The sequence below is a fragment of the Hemicordylus capensis genome, chromosome 5 (genome assembly GCF_027244095.1).
Source record: "Hemicordylus capensis ecotype Gifberg chromosome 5, rHemCap1.1.pri, whole genome shotgun sequence".
Taxonomy (NCBI): Eukaryota; Metazoa; Chordata; class Lepidosauria; order Squamata; family Cordylidae; genus Hemicordylus; species Hemicordylus capensis.
The window spans coordinates 26,104,857-26,124,545 of record NC_069661.1 but is presented as its reverse complement, the minus strand read 5'-3'; the positions used below and the strand labels follow the sequence as shown (position 1 = coordinate 26,124,545).

General features: G+C 45.0%; 1 protein-coding gene across 8 annotated transcripts in view; it reads right to left on the bottom strand.

Annotated features, from left to right (window-relative positions):
* Nucleotides 1–19,689, bottom strand: part of GRID2 (glutamate ionotropic receptor delta type subunit 2) — a 1,329,997-nt gene that overhangs the window by 248,032 nt on the left and 1,062,276 nt on the right. For all 8 annotated transcript variants that reach the window (XM_053253719.1, XM_053253720.1, XM_053253717.1 and 5 more), the window contains one exon: nucleotides 15,757–16,069. In XM_053253719.1, the coding sequence (XP_053109694.1) occupies nucleotides 15,757–16,069 (313 nt within the window). The remainder of the gene's footprint in view (nucleotides 1–15,756; nucleotides 16,070–19,689) is intronic.

The following is a 19,689-nucleotide window of genomic DNA, read 5'->3' as shown; positions in this document are numbered from 1 at the left end:
AATAAATAATAACGCTAATGAAAGGGGTAGGTAATATTAAATAAAAGTGGGGAGGAGAGAATGAACCAAATAAGCAGGAAAGGAGAGGTGATACTCGGCAATTCGATCTAGCTAGGACATAGTCTCAATGCTGTCGATCTGTCCACGGATGAAGAAAGACTGAGGCGGGAAGCCCGAGCAGCCGCATATATCCAAAGGGGGCGGGGTTACTGCCAAAATGCTGTATTGGTTTAGCTGGGAGAGTCTCCGACGAGGTCTCTGCGCAGGCACAAAGCCCATTCGTGTAAAGCATAGAGACCACGTCGAAGAACTGGAGTTTGAACCCTAACTCAAACTGAGGGTTCACTCACCAAACTCCAATTTGAACCCTTAGTTTGAAGTGAGGTCCGCTGTCCCGGCCTCCGGTTTGCAGCTGCCTGCATCACATCTAAATTCAGTAATGGAGACAGCCTTCCCTGGAACTGGGGTTGAGGGAAGGAAGCTCCTCTTTTTCTCCATCCTGATTGGCCGCCACAGCTGTCCAAGTCTGCAAGAGGACACCAGCGCTTACATCCAAATTTGGACACGTAAGCGTGTGGGTGTGAAGTGGAACCAGAGGTCCACTGGACCCTTGGTTCTGTGTTATGTCTAAATTTGGCCTGATAGTTGAGGAGGAGCTATACCTCAATCTCAATCTATAGCTCAATGTCCAATAGAGGACATGCTTTGCATGCAGAAGGCCCCAGGTCCAATGCCCAGCATCTCCAGGTGGGGTGGAAAAAGATCCCTCTCTAAAACTGGGAAGCTGCTGCCAGTCAGTAAGGCTGTGCATGATTGCAGATTCCAGATCAGATCCAAATCCAACCTGGAACCACAGATATTGGTTCCAGGTCCTTTGGACTTTTCAGAATTCTAGTATTGGACTTCAGAATCTGGTTTTTTTTTTTTTTTCTGGGCAAAATACCCATAGATGTCTATGGGGCAAGTTTATAACATTGCCAACAAAACAAAAACAAACAGCTAGAAAGGGAGATTTGAAAGTTGGCACACAAATAGATAAGGATGGCCGGATTCTATTTATTTAATTACAAGTGAATCTGACCATCTGTTGTTTTAAAATTATTGCTTTTAAAGTAACCCAGAAATTGCACTCACACAGAATTATGGAAGGAAAGTGATACAACATCCAAGAATCTCGAGGAAGTGATGTGACTTCTGGGAATCTACCACTTTATTTTTTAATTTATACGTAACTGACTAAACAAATTAAGATAAATAAAAATAGATCCCACCCCCCCCACCCACCATTTGGAGCTCCAGAAATCCCCAAACACGACCAGATAATTCTGGATAGAAATCGGCTTCCCTATCTTGGATCCAGATTATCTCTGATACTCTCTGGAATGACTGATAATTGTACCATTTCCAGACTTCTGGCCACCTCCAGCCTCAGAGGCATGATGCCTCTCAATACCAGTTGCCGGGGAGCAACAGCAAGAGAGAGGGCATGCCCTCACCTCTTGCCCGTGGGCTCCCCAGAGGCTTCTAGTGATCCACTGTGTGAAACAGGATGCTGGACTAGATAGGCCAGCAGGGCTGTTCTTATGATATTGCATAGCCCTAACAGTTAGTATAGGCAATTCCAGGCTGGATGAATCAATGGTCTGACTCAGTACAAGGCAGCTTCCTACAAATATTAATTCCTAAAACTGCTCTTACATCGGCTGAAAAAGAAAACCAAGTTTTTAAATATTTGGATATAACTGGCTTATTGCTGTCCTGTAGTTGCTTTGAATCCCCTACGTGGGCTGGAAAGGGAACTCAGAAATGTTATAAACAAAATTTCGCCTGTTATAGACTTAATATTCATCTCACCTTCCCCCCTAGTGGAACAAAAGCCATAATTCCCCAGTCCCGCTCTCCCAGCTTGCCTACTTCACCCTGCACTCTTGATCTGACTGAAACATGGCCTACTACAAAAGTTCCTTTCCAAAAGCTTGAACATAAATTGCACCTTAAAGACTCAAAAACTTGCTCCAAAAACCCACACATGAACTCAGCAGCAGCTGCTGTGTAATCAGTACATGGGGCTGAGCCAAATAAAAAAAAGCAGGTGAAAATAACATCTTTCTGTCCCAATCTAAATAGCATGCTCTGTTTGCTAAATCCTAGCATGTATATTTTTACCCACAAAGAGCTATTTTTCTGCTTTCATCTTTGCGAAGGCTGGGAGAAATAAGCCTGCATGGCCATGAATCTTTAGCTGATACAAAATAAGGAGATTGCAGAAAGCCAAGATGTGTATTAGGGATGTGTGAAACGTTTTGGATACAAAATGTTTTGTACCCAAAAGAGCCTGTTTCGGGTGTTTTGTAGACAAAACGAAACACACATTTTCCAGATCCAAAAGTTTTGTATACAAAACAAAATGACCCTGTTTCGGCTACAAAACGTTTTGTTGTTTCGGACCTCCATTTTGTAGTGATCTCTGAGTCAGTCTCCATTTTGTGTTTGACATCTCTTTGAATTTCCCACCCTTCCAGCCTTCTGATCGGTGACCTAAATCATGGGCTGACCTGCTGACAATTCCCTCCTTGTTCCCCATTGGCTCTTTTGCTTCTTCCCACTCCTTACTGACCCTACATTGGCCAGGGGAAGGGTTGCTAACCTATGGGGTGCTGGGTTCTGCTGTTTCTGTGGTGTTCTGAGTGTAGATTCTCTGGTAGCATATGAGAGTGGATTCTTGTTTTTCACTGAAAATCTCATATGCTACCAGAGAATCTACAATGAACACCTCAGAAACAACAAAACCCAGTACCCCACAGGCTTGTGGGGGTGGGGGTGGTTGACACCTTATGTGCACTACACAACCCCTCGCTCTGGGCAACCCCAGTGCCCCCCAAGTGGAATTATGGGGCTGCTGAAACCTCCATTATTCCCCATGGGAGAAATCCTAAAGACACATAAACTTCAACAAATCACAAAAGATCAGCCCTTTGCCCAATTCCTTTGAAATAATTCTGGAAGTTTCCTTGCCCATATTGGGCACTACCACCCACCACACTCTTCTCTGGGTCATCCCTTTCCTCTCGATTTGAAGCGATACATTTGCTGGAATCCCTATTATTCCCTATGGGAAAATTCTTAAAGATGTGTAGACTTTTTAAAAAAATTCACACACAAAAAAAAAATCAGCCCTTTGCCTAATTCCTTTGAAATTTGGGTGATAGCTTCCACCCATTCGACACTACCACCACCACCCACTCTTTTCGTCCTGGGACCCTTTTTTAAAAACCAAATTGATTCGGATTTGGATTCGGAAAATTTGGCTACAAAACAAAACAGGGCTGATTCGGATTCCGAAAATTTGGGTACAAAACAAAATGGGGATGTTTCGATTCAGATACAAATCAAAACAAGAAAATTCCAAAATGCACACCCCTAATGTGTATGGTGGTCCCAAACGAATAATTCAGCAACAGTAAAGCACCAACAGCCACAGGATCCGGCTACTGTGTTTCTTTCAGCACAGGCAGGGGCGTACCATTAATAAGGCAAAAGGAGACAAATGACTCCAGGCCCACAGCCTCTGTGGGCCCCTCAAGGCCAGTCCTTGCTGTGTTGGGAAGAGCAGCCCAGGTCCTTTTCCACCGGAGCTGCTCTTGGGAGGCCAATCTACCCACTGCCTGCTACTGGGGACGGAGGTGATGCAAGACAAAAGTCAGGCCCTTGGGAGCATCAAAGGAGCGGGCATGCCCCGGAGGAGGAGCAGCAGCAGAATGGTGGGTAGGGGCTCCTGACTCCTTCCCCGTCCCCAGGTCTCTCCAGCAGAAGCCTCAAATCCTGTGCTGAGCTCTTGAGTTTGCAGGGACAAGGCAACAGGAGGGTTAAAAGTAGTGCGTAGAGAGTTATGAGAGCCCTAGAGAGGCCCACGTGTAAAGAAAGCATCCCACTCACCCACCTGCAGAAGGCAATAGTTGATTTCTCCTTCTGCTAGCACTAGCCTCTATGGGGACCTGGTGAGTGCAGAGGGGATGTAGGGTGCAGCAAGCAGGGAGGGAATATGAGTGCTTTTTGACAAGGATTAAAGCAGCAGCCCTGACCTTCCCCAGCCTCATCTTGAGCACCTCCCCTGCTTGAACTAAGGATGGAACTCAGCTAGGAAAGTCAAACAACTCTTATCTGTGTGGTTTTGTGTGTGGTTTGTTTATTTCGGCTCCCCACATTTATGGAGTGTGTGTGTGTGTGTGTGTGTGTGTGTGTGTGTGAGAGAGAGAGAGAGAGAGAGAGAGAGAGAGAGAGAGAGAAATTTTATCCCCAATTGAAAGCCTTCCTTGTTCCTTTACGTGCCCCCCGCCCAAAAGTTCCTTGCTCCCAGAATGGCTCACAATATTTGAGGATTGGGAGAAGAGTGGAGCTAGCCTTGCATCCTGGATTATTCGCTAAATTTAAACTGGTTTACCTTGTTATCCCTTCACCTGCCTTTTCCAAATGAAATTTAAAAAAAAAAAAATCCCGCCATGCTACAGCCCTGGCAAAAATTGTTAAGCTTGGAACAGAAGCTTCCTTTGGAACCCACAAAAGGGGAGGAGAGCTGGTCTTGTGGTAGCAAGCATGAATTGCCCTCTTGTATTTCACAAAGCTGATACTGTTGTATTATTTGGTTCTGCTGTTTTTTACACCTTGTAACTGTTGCCTCCTGTCCTCTGTCAATCTGCTAATGTTCTTAATGTTCTTCTGCAGCAGAGACATGGGGCCAGGTGAAGGAGAGGCAGCAAAGGGGTGAAGGGAAAGCAGCGAGGGGCCCATTTTAAAATCTCATCTCCGGGTCCACTCCAACCTTGGTACACCCCTGAGCACAGGACACAAAACTAGATGTGCCTGTATGTTTTGATAAAAGGAATGACTGCCTTGTCATGTTTTAAATCAGAGATCAAAAGAGACTTCTTAAATGAACATGACAATGTTTAAAATGTCCCATACTGCCTCCGTTAAGATCTGCCAATCACAATTAACGGCAACAGATTTGCTATTCTAAAATAAATAAACCCACAGACTTCTTTTGCAGAGTGGAAAGCAGATGAGGAATGAATACAGAAGCCAGACTTAGCTTTGTAGCCAGTTAATCTGTCACTGGGAATTACTTTCGGCTCCCCCCCACCTTCCTGTATTCACTGGGGTTAGTAAACAATAGAGCTTCTGCTAACATAGTTTTTGTTACATTCAAATTGAATGTGAAATGCTGGATGACATTATAAATGAATCCCCTGAGCAGCAGCAGTAGAATTCAGAGGCCTTCTGTGTCTTTATTATTCAATCAGTCTGTACTTTCATATATTTTGATATCAAGTCCATTAAATTCTTGCTCTTTTCTTTTCAACCAAATTAAAACTTGTCCTTATACCTGCTGTTTGAAGGAGATATATCTCCCTTGACTCCCCTTCGCTCAAAAAGAAATGAAACTATGAAAAAAAGCCTCCCTTGGGGTCCAGAGAAGTTGTTCCAAAAGAGCACCAGCTAAGGTAAGTCTCTTCTTTGAAACATGAGTTTAGGTGTTAAATTATAAACAACTGACGATGGAGCAGTCACCATGGACAAGTCCAGTTGAATTCTATCTATTTCAGGAACATTCTGGAAATGCTGATAATTATGGGAACTGCAGCAATAGTCTAACAAAACTTTGAGTATTCTAGCCTTGCACATTTATCCATAACCTTTTACATATTTTGGTTTGACTGGGATTGAAGACGCATTCTGGAAAGACTTCTTCCACCTAATTGGATTTTGTCCTGGACTCATCATAGCTAGAGAATGCTCCTGTCCTACATGCCGCCTCCCCGCCCTCGGGGTGGTCATTGAGATTAGCATATTAGAAGAAAGAGTAGACTTTTTCTCCATTGCTCCTGAGAGCAGAACTAGAAACTGGCTTGAAATTACAAGGAAGCAGATTGAGGCTAGATTTTAGGATGAATTTCCTAACTGTACTCAGCTGCTAGACTGAAACAGGATGCTTTGCGCAGTGGAACGCTCTCCTTCTCTAGAGGTTTTCAAACTGAGGCTAGAGAGCCATATGTGGCAGTTTCCTGTACTGAGCAGAAGCTAGAAGATTCCAAGGTCCCTTAAAGGTAAAGTGTGCCATCAAGTCGATTTCGACTTGATGGCACACTTTACCTTTAAGGGACCTTGGAATCTTCTAGCTTCTGCTCACTACTGGAAACTGGGCAAGTGGAACAATAGCCTGTAGCAGTTGTTCATGCCATTTTTCATGGGTCAGTATCACTGGGTCAGAAGTCAGTATCAGTATCGATTTTGACTTCTGGCGCCCACAGAGCCCTGTGGTTTTCTTTTGGTAGAATACAAGAGGGGTTTACCATTGCCTCCTCCCATGCAGTAGGAGATGATACCTTTCAGCATTATATTAGGAGATTAAGTTTTACTTCTTTCCATACTTATCCAGATGACTGTTACAGGATTGTAAGTGTAGGAAGCAGAAGAGCCATGCCTAAAATTTAGCATATGACAATGCCAAGGCCGACAGAAAACATTTTTTAAATATAGTATATGGCACTTTAGCTAAATTCATGCCTCATTTCATCAGGATGTGGAAATTATGAAGCTGGGTGAGGCACTGTCATTGCTAGTACAACAGATGCCACATGGATTAGCAAGCTTGGGTTTCTCTGGTGAGGCAATGCTGATACTGACCCATGAAAAATGGCATGAACAACTGCTACAGGCTATTGTTCCACTTGCCCAGTCAGTTCTGTGTTCTGACTTTTTCTTTATTGGCTTTCAAAGCTTGAATTTGCATGCCACTCTGTTTGAATTTGTGGCAGTACTCATCATAATTCATCAGTCATGGAGTAAGACTCTCACCAGGAATGAACACCAAGGCTGAGTCAGCAATCTGTGACCCATTAGCAATATGTGAATAAGCATTGGCTGGAGGAAGCTGGAAAGAAACTGAGAGGATAAATAAAACTGGGGAATAATGTAGGTAGATCTGAAAGCTGGAGGGAACAGGGAATGTAGCCAAGAAGGTCAGGGAAGACTTGGTAGGTCTCAGAGAAACGGAGCGGAAGCAAGATGAGTCAGCAGGGGGCAAGGAGCATGTCCGGGGAAACAGCCATGGGAACGGCGCACTGGTGAAGCTGAGGTCACAGAGGTTTCTCTATGACTGTGCGCCCAAAGATAGTATTTCTAATACACAGTGAATAAACTGCTAGCAGAGACTAAAAACTGAGGGGAGCCAGGAAGAGAAAATTTGCTTTTGCTATTTTGAAGTTACACAATAAACTGGGCAAGGTAGAATCTAAGACAAACTTTATAGATGTTTTAAATCCACCCACTGAAATGATGGATACACTGTGCATTCAAAATCCCAGGAACATAGGAAGCTGCCTTATATTGTGTTGGGAATTCTCTCTGGTAAGAGAAACCCTTTTTCATTATAGCAGAGTGCACAGCGGTACAACACAGCGGAATTTGTTTAGGCATGCGTGTATGCTGAGAGCAAGATGTTCTCAGCTGTTCCTCAGGTCACCTGCTCAGTTTTGGACTTTATAGGAAGGCTCCTTGTGACTCAGGGTGCTAGAAGCCCAGTAGAGAGGGAAAGGGAGAGTCCATCCACCCCCCACCCACTGCTGCCTGGAGTGAGAGACCAGGTGGGTGCTGGGGTTCCTTCTGCAGTTGCCTGCCTGCTTTTGCTTCCCCTGAGGGGCTACAGCCTCAGGTTAACATCTGTGGGAAGTGGGGGCAGGATTGAGACCAGCCCCTGAGTGACTCAGCTGTTCCTCGGGTCAACTGCTCAGTTTTGGGCTTTATAGGAAGGCTCCTTGTGGCGGTGGGCCCGCCACTGGCAGGCTCTCCACTGAAGGGGTGACACCAAAGGGGGTCACCCCTTTGGAGGAGCCACTTCGGAGGAGGGCGAGGGCTAGAGGGCTTCTGTTTAATTAGTTTTAAGCTGTTTTAGACTTGGGTTGAAGTTGTTGTAATGTGTTTGGGTTCGTCCAGAGAGGGGGGGACAGGGGGTACCTTCGTTGACTATGGGGCAGCTATCATGGTGGTGGTGGGGAATAGAAGAAGTAACACTGGCAGGTCAGCAGGCCAATCCAGGGGAAGGGTAGTCAGAAATTTAATAGCTGTCTCTCCTTCCGGCTGTCCTGCTAGCTCTTTGACCTCGGGGAGCACTGCCAAGAACCCACATAGCCTTTCCCTGCTCCTCTGTAATGCCAGGTCGGTCCAAAATAAATCTGAACTCATCCATGATTTGATCATGGATGAAGGGGCCGACCTGGTATGTATTACCGAGACTTGGTTGGGGGAGGCTAGTGGTCCAGTTTGGTCCCAGCTTCTCCCTCCAGGATATTCTGCAGAGGAGCAGGTGAGGGGACGTGGACGGGGAGGTAGAGTGGCTGTGGTCTATAAGGATAACATCTCCCTCACCAGGGTCCCTGTTAGGGTGTCGGACCATAGGAAACTGCCATACACTGAGTCAGACCACTGGTTTATCTAGCTCAGTATTGTCTTCACAGACTGGCAGCGGCTTCTCCAAGGTTGAAGGCAGGAACCTCTCTCAGCCCTGTCTTGGAGAAGCCAGGGAGGGAACTTGAAACCTTCTGCTCTTACCAGAGCGGCTTCATCCCCTGAGGGGAATATCTTGCAGTGCTCACACATCAAGACTCCCATTCAAATGCAACCAGGGCAGACCCTGCTTAGCTATGGGGACAAGTCATGCTTGCTACCATAAGACCAGCTCTCCTCGTATTAAATGTGTGTACTTGAGTTTGGGGACCAGAGATAGATTGGGACTTCTGTTGGTATACCGATCGCCCCACTGCCCAGCGGAATCCCTTACTAAGCTCATGGACTTGGTCGCGGAACTCGCGATGGAGTCTCCCAGACTTTTGGTGCTGGGGGACTTCAATGTTCATTTCGGCACCAATCTGTCCGGGGTAGCTCAGGAGTTCATAGCGGCCATGACAACTATGGGTCTATCCCAAGTGGTCTCTGGACCAACGCATATTTCAGGTCACATGCTTGATTTGGTATTTTACTCTGATCAGGGTGGTGTTCCGTGGGTGGGGACTCCTGTGGTTTCCCCATTGTCATGGACAGACCACCATCAGGTTAAGGTTGGACTTACAACCACTTCCCACCTCCGCAGGGGTGAGGGGCCCATTAGAATGGTCCACTTGAAGAGGTTATTGGATCCAGTAAGATTCCAAAAAGCCTTGGAGGGATTCAGTGTTGGCTTTGCCAATGATCCTGTTGATGCCCTGGTTGAGAATTGGAACAACTTGCTCACAGGGCAGTAGACACAATTGCTCCCAAGCGTCCCCTACGACCCGCTTCAAATTTGGCCCCTTGGTATACAGAAGACCTATGGGGGCTGAAGCAGCAAGGTAGGTGACTGGAGCACAGGTGGAGGAAGACTCGACACGAATCTGACAGATTGCGACACAAAGCACATCTAAAGATCTATGCTCAGGCAATACATGCGGCAAAGAAATGGTTCTTTTCTGCCCGTATTGCCTCTGCAAATTCATGTCCAGTGGAGTTGTTCAGGGTTGTGAGGGGACTAGTATCTGCCCCCCTCCCTTGAACCAGAATTTGGAGTCATCAGTTACCTGCTGTGATGTGTTTAAAGAGTTTTTCGCAGATAAAATCTCTCAGATTCGGGCCGACCTAGATGGAGACTCCACAATTAATTTGATATCTGAGCTGGAGGTGCCCAACAACTCCTCTTATGTGATTCAACTGGATCGGTTTCAATCTGTGATTCCTGAGGATGTGGACAAGCTGCTTGGAGTGGTGAGGCCTACCACTTGTTCTCTTGACCCTTGTCCAACATGGCTTGTTCGATCTATTAGGGAGGTTGTTATAGACAGCCTGGTGGAAATCATAAATGCTTCTCTGAGGGAGGGCAGGATGCCTCCTTGTCTTAAGGAGGCAATCATTAGACCTCTTCTAAAGAAGCCTGCATTAGATCCCTCAATTGAGCAATTATAGGCCTGTTTCCAACCTCCCATGGCTGGGCAAGGTAATTGAGAGGATGGTGGCCTCTCAGCTCCAGGCGGTCTTGGAGGAAACTGATTATCTAGACCAATTTCAAACTGGTTTTCGGGTGGGCTATGGGGTGGAGACTGCCTTGGTTGGCCTGATGGATGATCTCCAATTGGGAATTGACAGAGAAGTGTGACTCTGTTGGTCCTTTTAGATCTCTTGGCGGCTTTCGATACTATCGACCATAGTATCCTTCTGGAACGTCTGAGGGGGTTGGGGGTGGGAGGCACTGTTTTACAGTGGTTCCACTCCTACCTCTCAGATAGATTCCAGATGGTGTCGATTGGAGACTGTAGATCTTTGAAATCTGAGCTTAAGTATGGTGTCCCTCAAGGCTCCGTACTTTCTCCAATGCTTTTTAACATCTACATGAAACCGCTGGGAGAGATCATCAGGGTATTTGGAGCTGGGTGTTACCAGTACGCTGACGACACCCAGATCTACTTCTCCATGTCACCGTCTTCAGGAGCTGGCATATCCTCCCTAAATGCCTGTCTGGAAGCAGTAATGGGCTGGATGAGGGAGAATAAACTGAAGCTGAATCCAGATGAGACGGAGGTACTTATTGTGTGGGGTCAGAACTCAAGAGACGATTTTGATCTAGCTGTTCTAGATGGGGTCACACTTCCCCAAAAGGAACAGGTTTGCAGTCTGGGAGTACTTCTGGATTCACACCTCTCCCTGGTTCTCAGGTTGAGGCGGTGGTCACGGGTGCTTTCTATCAGCTCTGACTGATACGGCAGCTACGCCCATTTCTCAAGTTCAATGACCTCAAAACAGTGGTACATCTGTTGGTAACCTCCAGAGTTGACTTTTGTAATGCACTCAACGTGGGCTGCCTTTGTATGTAGTCCGGAAACTTCAGTTGGTTCAGAACGCGGCAACCAGGTTGGTCTCTGGGTCATATTGGAGAGACCATGGTACTCCTTTACTGATGGAGTTACACTGGCTGCCAATAGGTTTCCGGACAAAATACAAAGTGCTAGTTATAACTTACAAAGTCCTAAATGGCTTAGGCCCTGGATATTTAAGAGAGCGTCTTCTTCATTACAAGCCCCACCACCCACTGAGGTCACCTGAGGAGGTCCATCTCCAGTTACCGCCAACTCGTTTGGTGGCTACACAGAGACAGGCCTTCCCAGTTGCTGCCCCAAGATTGTGGAATGCGCTCCCTGCTGAGATACGATCCTCTCCATCTCTGGCAATTTTAAAAAAACACCTGAAAATCCATCTTTTCGCCCAAGTTTTCTCAGCTTCCTAATATTTTGAGGTTTTAATCTCTGGTTATTTTTAAATTGCTAAAGTGTTTTTAAGTTTTTGTATATGCTTTTAACTGGTTTTATGTTATTGTAAACCGCCCAGAGATGAAAGTTTGGGGCGGTATAAAAATTTAATAAACAAACAAACAAACTTGGAGCCAGTTCATAGTTTCAAATCAATATAAGGAGTGTTTATTAGAGAACTCCATTCTAGAGAGGAAAGTGAAGAGATAGGATCTCTAATCTACTGTATCTATCTAGCTGGATGCAGATGGATTCTGCATCTCTGCACACATGGTGCAGGGAGAGAGGAGCTTGCATGTTGCAAGGGAGAAGGAAGGGAAGAGAAGGAAAGAGGAAGTGGAAGGAAGGAAGGAAGGAAGGAAGGAAGGAAGTCCCTGAGTTTAGCAATCTACATATTAAAGGGATAGTGGCAGAGTAGTACAGAAGGGATGACCAATGTCTTGACCCTCCAGCCCTCTGACTCACTAGTCTGTCCTCCTATGTCATTGAGACAAGAGACAGCGCATAGTCCTTCACTTCCAACATATTGAACAACAGAAAGAGAGAGGGTGTGACCTCACCTCTTGTCTGTGGGCTTCTCAGAGTCATCTGGTGGGCCACTGTGTGAAACAGGATGCTGGACTAGATAGGCCTTGGGCCTAATCCAGCAGGGAATGTTCTTATGAGTCATACCATTGGTCTATCTAGCTCAGTATTGCCTACACAGCCTGGCAGTCGCTTGTCCAAGGTTACAGGCAGGAACCTCTCTCAGCCCTATCTGGAGATGCCAGGGAGGGAACTTGGAACCTTCTTCGTGCAGCCACTCTTCCCAGAGCAGCCCCATCCCCCATCTTACATTGCTTAAATATAGTCTCCCATTCTCCCATTCAAATGCAAACCAGGGCAGACCCTGCTTAGCAAAGGGGACCATTCATGCTTGCTACCACAAGACCAGCTTTCCTCCCCACTGACTTATATATGACTGACTTCTATATAGACAGAGATGTGTGAGCATCTAAGGCTGGAACTACATATCAGTGCATCAAGCATGAATTCCCAAATCTACATTTGCTGAGGTATTTCTAGGAGCAAAATCTGTGAGCAGGATGCGGGTGGGGTTGGGGTTGATTGCTTAATGCTTCCTGCAGTCTTGAAAGCTCTCCTGGCCATTCCTCCCCTCCCCAGAGTCCTCGGAGTCCAGCTGGGGAAAATTGGTTTAAATGGCTTAGGGGCATTTTCAAGTAAAAAGTGAAAAGTGCAGGGAAAGGTTAAGCAGCCCCCACCACAGGTTTTCCCCTGCAAATGGTCCCCCATTAGCATTACAAGCAAAGCATGAGGTTGAGATTCACTTATTTGCTACATACATAATGTGTAGCTTTGCCCTGAGGAAAGTGGCAGAAAGAGAGCAAAAGAGCACACAGCCCTATGGTCGGTCTAGCCTAGCATGAACTCTCACTGGCAGTGCCCATTCTGATGCTGTTCTCAGAAAACCGGGCTAACGAAACCAAGCCCAGTCTTGCCTGCACATGAAAATCGCTGGGATCCTGTCCGATCCCAGCGGTGCCTCAGCGGCAAACCTGCCAAGCCAGCCACCCAACGGGGCTAAGAGAGTGAGTGCTCTCTTAACCTCATTTTACTGATCGTCTGCCAGCCCTGTCTGTCTGCAGGCTGGAAGACTGTGGGGCTCCAACCCTGTTTGGGAGGCTCCCCATAATGCAATGCACATTCATGCAGTGCATTATGGGATTTCTGGGGGCCTCCTGACCCCCAAACTTCCCGGCGTCCAGCTGGTGAACATCTAGGCGAACGATCCACTCGCCCAGCAAGAAGGCCAGGATTGTCTGTGGGGAAAGTCATTGTGTTATGGCTTCCTCTCCTGCAGCATGGAGCCCTTTCTCCATGATCTTGAGAAAGGGCTCTCTGATTCCTAGCTCTGCTTCCTGAGATCACCAGGATATCCTTCACCAGGATGTACTAGGCACTGAATTTAGGACTTTATGCAACTTTTTTTTTGTTCACCTCCTCCCCTCCCCCCAATCATTATTTTGTTAAGGCTCTATGTTTCTATCAATTTGACATATCCAAGAACAACATTATACTTTCAGCTGAAACCACTAATGTAGTGTTTCTTGTATTCACTGTTGCAACAGTCTCTCCTTTTCTTCTTAAGCTATGTTCACCTGTCTGCATCCCTGTTGCCAAACTTATTTTTCTCTGTGTTGCTGAAAACCTCACTCCTCTGCATCCTCCCTTGGCTTCTTCTACCCTCTCACGTCCAGCCCAACTTGTTTAGCTTCTTCTACAAGAGTTGTAACTCTCATTTCTTCCAAGCTTTCAGTTGCTTTGCGTCTCACATCAGGAGCCCTGAGGGTCTGACACTGGATGCATGTCAGGGTTGGTAGCAACACCAGCCACAAGATTCGTTTCACAAGCCCACAGTGCACCTGGCACAGGAAGTCAGTTGACACTGGAGGGCCAATCTGATGGCAGTGGTGGATTGAAAGCCCCTGAGATCTGATGACTACTCTCTGCTTGGGCAGCTTCTTACTAAGGGAGACCACTCAATCTGCCTTCATTGCCATCAGATCACCCTTTTGAGACAGGGAACCTTATTGTTGTTGTTGTTGTTGTTGTTGTTAACAGAGTCAGACAGGTGTTATTGACTGGTTTGTTTTATCCAGACATTGAGTCCTTCCCAAGGACCTGGGATGGCTGAATTTTATTGTCAATGTTGTTGCTGTTATTATTATTATAGATATTGTTGCAGAATATAGGCTGTTCCCAGTAAAGTTGCTTTTTATAATTGGCTGATGGTGATTTCTGTGGCCCCTATGGTGTTGAGGTGCTCTTCAAGGTCTTTTGGAACTGCACCCAGGGCGCCAATTACCACTGGGATTATTTGGGTCTTCTTCTGCCACAGCCTTTCAATTTCAATTTGTAGATCTTTGTATTTTGTGATTTTTTTCTATTTCTTTTTCTTCTATTCTGCTATCCCCTGGTATTGCTATGTCGATTATTTTAACTTGTTTTTCTTTCTTCTCGACTACAGTTATATCAGGTGTATTGTGTGGCAGATGTTTATCTGTTTGTAGTCAGAAGTTCCATAATATTTTTGCATCTTCATTTTCTACAACCTTTTCAATTTTATGGTCCCACCAATTTTTGGCTACAGGTAGCTTGTATTTATTGTTGTTGTGTGTGAAACTACTTTGAGAACATTTGTTGAAAAGCATTATATTTGAAGCTGTAGTCAGATGAAGGGACTTCAGCCTACCTGCCTATCTCAACCAGGCTGTCTCCAGACCAAGCCTGGATGCCTGACACTGCCAATCTTTTCTTCTTTTACTTCTCTACCTTTTCAGTCTCTCAGCTTGTCTGTCACCAGTCTTCCTTCTATTTCCACCTTTATCTCTTGCATGCATTCATTTCCCTTAGCTGCCCCTTATTATTGGAATGCCCTCCATCTAGCTCATCCATCATCACCTTCAAGAAGCATTTAAGGATTCATTTCTTTACTCAGACTTTCCTTATATAATTTGCTTTCCCTAGTCTTTCTTTTCTCAGCCACTTTCCTTGTGAGTAATCTCAGACTGGAAGCCTGTAGGCTGGTGTGTGTGTGTGTGTGTGTGTGTGTGTGTGTGTGTGTGTGTGTGTTGGAGTAGCAAGGTTGGAGTGGGCCCAGAGACAAGATTTTAAAATGCACCCCCCTCACTGAAGCTCAGCTCATGAAGTAAAGAAATTGTAAATTTCTTACATCTTAAAGAGCCAGCGTGGTTTAGTGGTTAGAGTGCTGGACTAGGACTGGGGAGACCCGAGTTCAAATCCCCATTCAGCCATGATACTAGCTGGGTGACTCTAGGCCAGTCACTTCTCTCTCAGCCTAACCTACTTCACAGGGTTGTTGTGAGGAGAAACTCAAGTATGTAGTACACCGCTCTGGGCTCCTTGGAGGAAGAGCGGGATATAAATGTTAATAATAATAAATAATAAATTAAATGAGGCTGAATAGTGGTAACAAAAAGCATAGTAAATTATACACACACACACACACACAGAGACATATATATATATATGTGAGCCATTTTGGAAGGGCGGTATATAAATCAAATCAATCAATCAATCAATCACCTATGTGCCACAATAGGTTTTATATATCACACTCACATGAATTTTGGAGGAGGGGAGTCAGTCATGTGACTTGCCTCTGCCCCCCCCAGGCAGTGGGCCCCCAGACAACTGTCTCCCCTTGCCCTATTATAGTTACGCCCCTGATCTGTAGGTGTACAAGTCTGTTTTAGATACATAAACATGTGTATTAGGTAGGTAATAAATTGTGTACTCACTCACTCACTCACTCACTCACTCACTCACTCCTCACGGAAAGCAAACATACAGCTCTACCACCGAGCCATAGTCTCTCTTTGTTTTGCTGGGTAATTTTTCTCCTTACCTTGCTGCACAAAGGATCCATACACAAACCACATGGAATTGTAGAGAGTTGTTGAAGTCATTGATCCCATTTGCAGGCGTGGTGGATTGAGCCAATTCAGCAAGTATACCAATAGTCCTACTAGAAGCACCGTGCCTGCTATGCAGGCCCACAGGGAGAGGTCAAAGGGTGCCAGACAGGCAAACATGTCCATTGTCTTTTCAGCCTTCCGAAGCAGTACCCCCACTGAGTAGTCCATGTATCGGGTGGTAAAATCAACCACATGTTCTCGGTCTGGTGTGATGGTTAATGCAGAAATGCCTATATCAGCTCTCTAAATGAAGAGAGAGGGGTGCGGGGGTGGGGAGAGAGAGACAGAAGTACATTAATTTTTGCATGTAATGAGAAAAACATGTTGACTATCGTTTCATGTGTTATAATGGCATGATAATGCTGTATGACTAAAGTGTGAAAAATCCATTGTACAATTATTTATTTATTGTATTTCTATACCACCTAATATAGAAATCTCCAGGCGGTGTACAAAATAAAACATAACATGAAACAATATAAAACAAGTAAAATTCATAAAAGAGATAAAATCTCAATAAATGAAAACACATTAAAAATTATATTGTTCATAAAATCCAAACTATATATCTAATCCACATTAAAAAAAATTTTTTTCCAGTACTTACCCCCTCCAGGGGGCTTCTCTGCGGCTGGGTGGGTGGGTGGGTGGGGATCCAGGGAGATCCCCCTCCTGCCGCTGGCCTCCATTTTGGCAAAAATCGTCCAGTTCTGGCATTTTTCACCCAGGCCTTCACCTTTTGCAGTGGCCATTTTGGAGGCCGCTGCACATGCACAATGGGCCTCTGTGTGGCCTGGGTCATGACCTGGCCACGCAGGGGCCCATTGTGTATGTGCAGTGGCCTCCAAAATGGCCACCACGATGGGGGAAAGACCCCCCATGGCTTTGGAGAAGCCCCCCCATAGGGGATAAGTACTAAAAATAAATAAATAGAAATTTTAATATAAAAAGGCTCATGAACCCCATGGCCAAGTAATACCAAACTGAGCTGTTTGTCTAATTTGACCTCTTATTGCTGGCTTGCCTAACCCGCTGTGGGTCTATAGCAGCTATCTAACAACAGATTTCTTTGTCTGTTTACTCCAGAGTAATTCTTACTGTTAATAAAGGGGAGAAGTAATGGAAAGATCACTGTAATTTATTTTTTTTAAGCGTTTGTGTGAAGGAGCAATAATGGAACAATCCCTGTAAAGGGGAGGGGGGGACCCAATCTCCCTTTTCACACCCAGCATTCATGGTGCTTATAATTCTAACATTATTCATAGCATGCCATTGGTTCTTGTGCCCCCAGTCCCCCTTTTGGCTGAAGGCCACTGTGGCTAGGGATGATGGGAATTGTAGTCCGACAATGTCTTGGGACCCAAGCTTGAGAACCCCTACTTAATGGATGGGACCTATTAATACATATTTTAAAGAAAGAAATAAGAGCAGGATTCAGAGTACAACATTGTGAAATCACAATTAGAAAGGGAGGGAAGACTGCCCTTAAATAATTAACTTCATCATCTGTTACTGAGGCTGGTTCAGCAAAAACCTGTATTTCATTTTCATACTCATTGGTCTACCCAAAAACTTTGCAATCTAGGCATTTTTGAAAAATGAAAAATGCTGCTGTTACAATGGTTCACAGGAGACTCCAATCCATATGACTTTGAAAGGCCTATTATCGAGTCCTTTTGGACAGTTGTATTGACAGAATAAATTTTCTTGTCCGTAATGCTAGAACTCTCATTTAATCACCTCATTCTGGGATACATTACTGCAATCTGGAAGCTCCAAAAACCTGCCAGACTCTGGACTGCCAGAGCTTTGTTTGCAGCATATTTTTTTACAGTTCTGGAAATCATGTTCTGTGCCTATAATAGAAAATTGGGTTGAAGACCTTTTAGACCTCTCCATTAAAGCAAGAATCATGAAGTACAGGAGAGAGAGATATCAGAGAACTTTAATGTAATTTGGCAGCCTTTTCTACGATTGTTCTCTAACTGAGTGCTAAACTTCTGCCGGTGTCTCACCCATACACACAAAGCACATTTCCCCCTTTAATTTAATATTTTCATTATGTTAGACACTCTTTTTGTCATTTCAAAAGGCAGATGTGTTCTACTAAGGAATATTAAAAAGATCCCCCCCCCCACTAAACCTGGAGATATCAAAACTCTTACATTTTCTAGTTGCTTTGCTGATTGTACTCAAACATCTTTGTTAATCTTCCATTAATACAATATGAATAACGAATAATAAAAGCTTTCTTTATGGAAACCATTTATCCTGCCCTTTGGTCAAGCACTGGCCCTCAAGGCAAAAAGGAAAGCCTAAGCACAAATTTAGGAACATAGGAAGCTGCCATATACTGAGTCGGACCATTGGTCCATCTAGCTCAGTATTGTCTACACAGACTGGCAGCAGCTTCTCCAAGGTTGAAGGCAGGAATTTCTCTCAGCTCTATCCTGGAGAAGCCAGGGAGGGAACTTGAAACCTTCTGCTCTTCCCAGAGCAGCTCCATCCCCTCAAGAGAATATCTTACAGTGCTCACACATCAAGTCTCCCATTCATATGCAACCAGGGCAGACCCTGCTTAGCTAAGGGGACAAGTCATGCTTGCTACCACAAGACCAGCTCTCTTTAGATTTAAAACATCTAAAACCAGATCAATCTCCACAATGGATGATGATGATGATAATAATAATAATAATAATAAAACTGTTTTGAAAATAACAGTACCTTTCTGTTAACTCCATTGGCCCGCCTCAAATGCCTGCCAATACCAGGTGCCACCAAAGCAGGGGTTCTAAGTCTTAGGTTCCCAGATGCTATTGGACTAAAACTGCCATAATTCCCAGCCACAATGTCTGAAGGTCACCGTCGCTGGGGGTGGTGGAAGTTCTAGTCCAACAACATCTGGGGACCAAAGGTTGAGAACCCCTGCACTAGCAAAATGCCCTCCTTCTTGAGGCAACCAGTTTTGCTTTTGTTGCTAGAGGCCAATGCAGCATGACAACCTCAGATAATCCTAGCACATGAAGAGAGTCATAGAGTAGGAGCTGTTCTGTTAAGTATTCTGGACCCAAGACATTTAGGGCTTTATGGGCAAGAACAAATATCTTACACTGAGCTTCAAAAAGCAAAGGAAACCAGTGGAGCCTTGGCAATATTTTAATATGCTTCCAGTCAACCCTATTTTGAATCATCTACAGTTTCCCTACTGCTCAAGCCCCATATAAAGTCAATTACACGATCAAACAAGAAAGTTAAGATGGTGTAGTAGCACACAATCTTTATTATCCTGGAGAGGGCACAAAAGCACTATTTGAAATTACTGCTGCTTGGGCATCCAGAAGCAAAAGCAAGCTAAGGAGTACTTCTAGATCACAAATCTGATCTTTCAGGAAAGCACAACCCCATCTAGAACAAGTAATTCATTTTCCCCTAAGTGAAGACCACTCCCACCATTAACATCTCCATCTTATCCGGATTAAACTAGATTGTCCATACCTTTAGTCATATGGTGTCTAGACATCAGTTTAGAAGACCCGCTGCCTCTGTTTACCCCACAGCTCAGGATGACCTCTCCCAGTGGCTTCAACAAATACCAAGAGGCATCTCAGCATCCAGATCTAGGGGAAACCCATGTACTGCATAACCATTGCAATGGAGTGACTCCAAGCTGCAAGCCATACAGGCACTTACAAAAGGATATCATGGCTGATCAGCTCAAATGGAGGTCAAGGAGAATTAGCAGCACCCTACATCTCTCACCTTTATGCCAAAGGTCATTTACATGATTGAAAAGTGGTCCAGATTAGTTGCTTAAACCATTAGACATATTAAACAGAGAAGACATATTAGACAGAGAAGTTTCC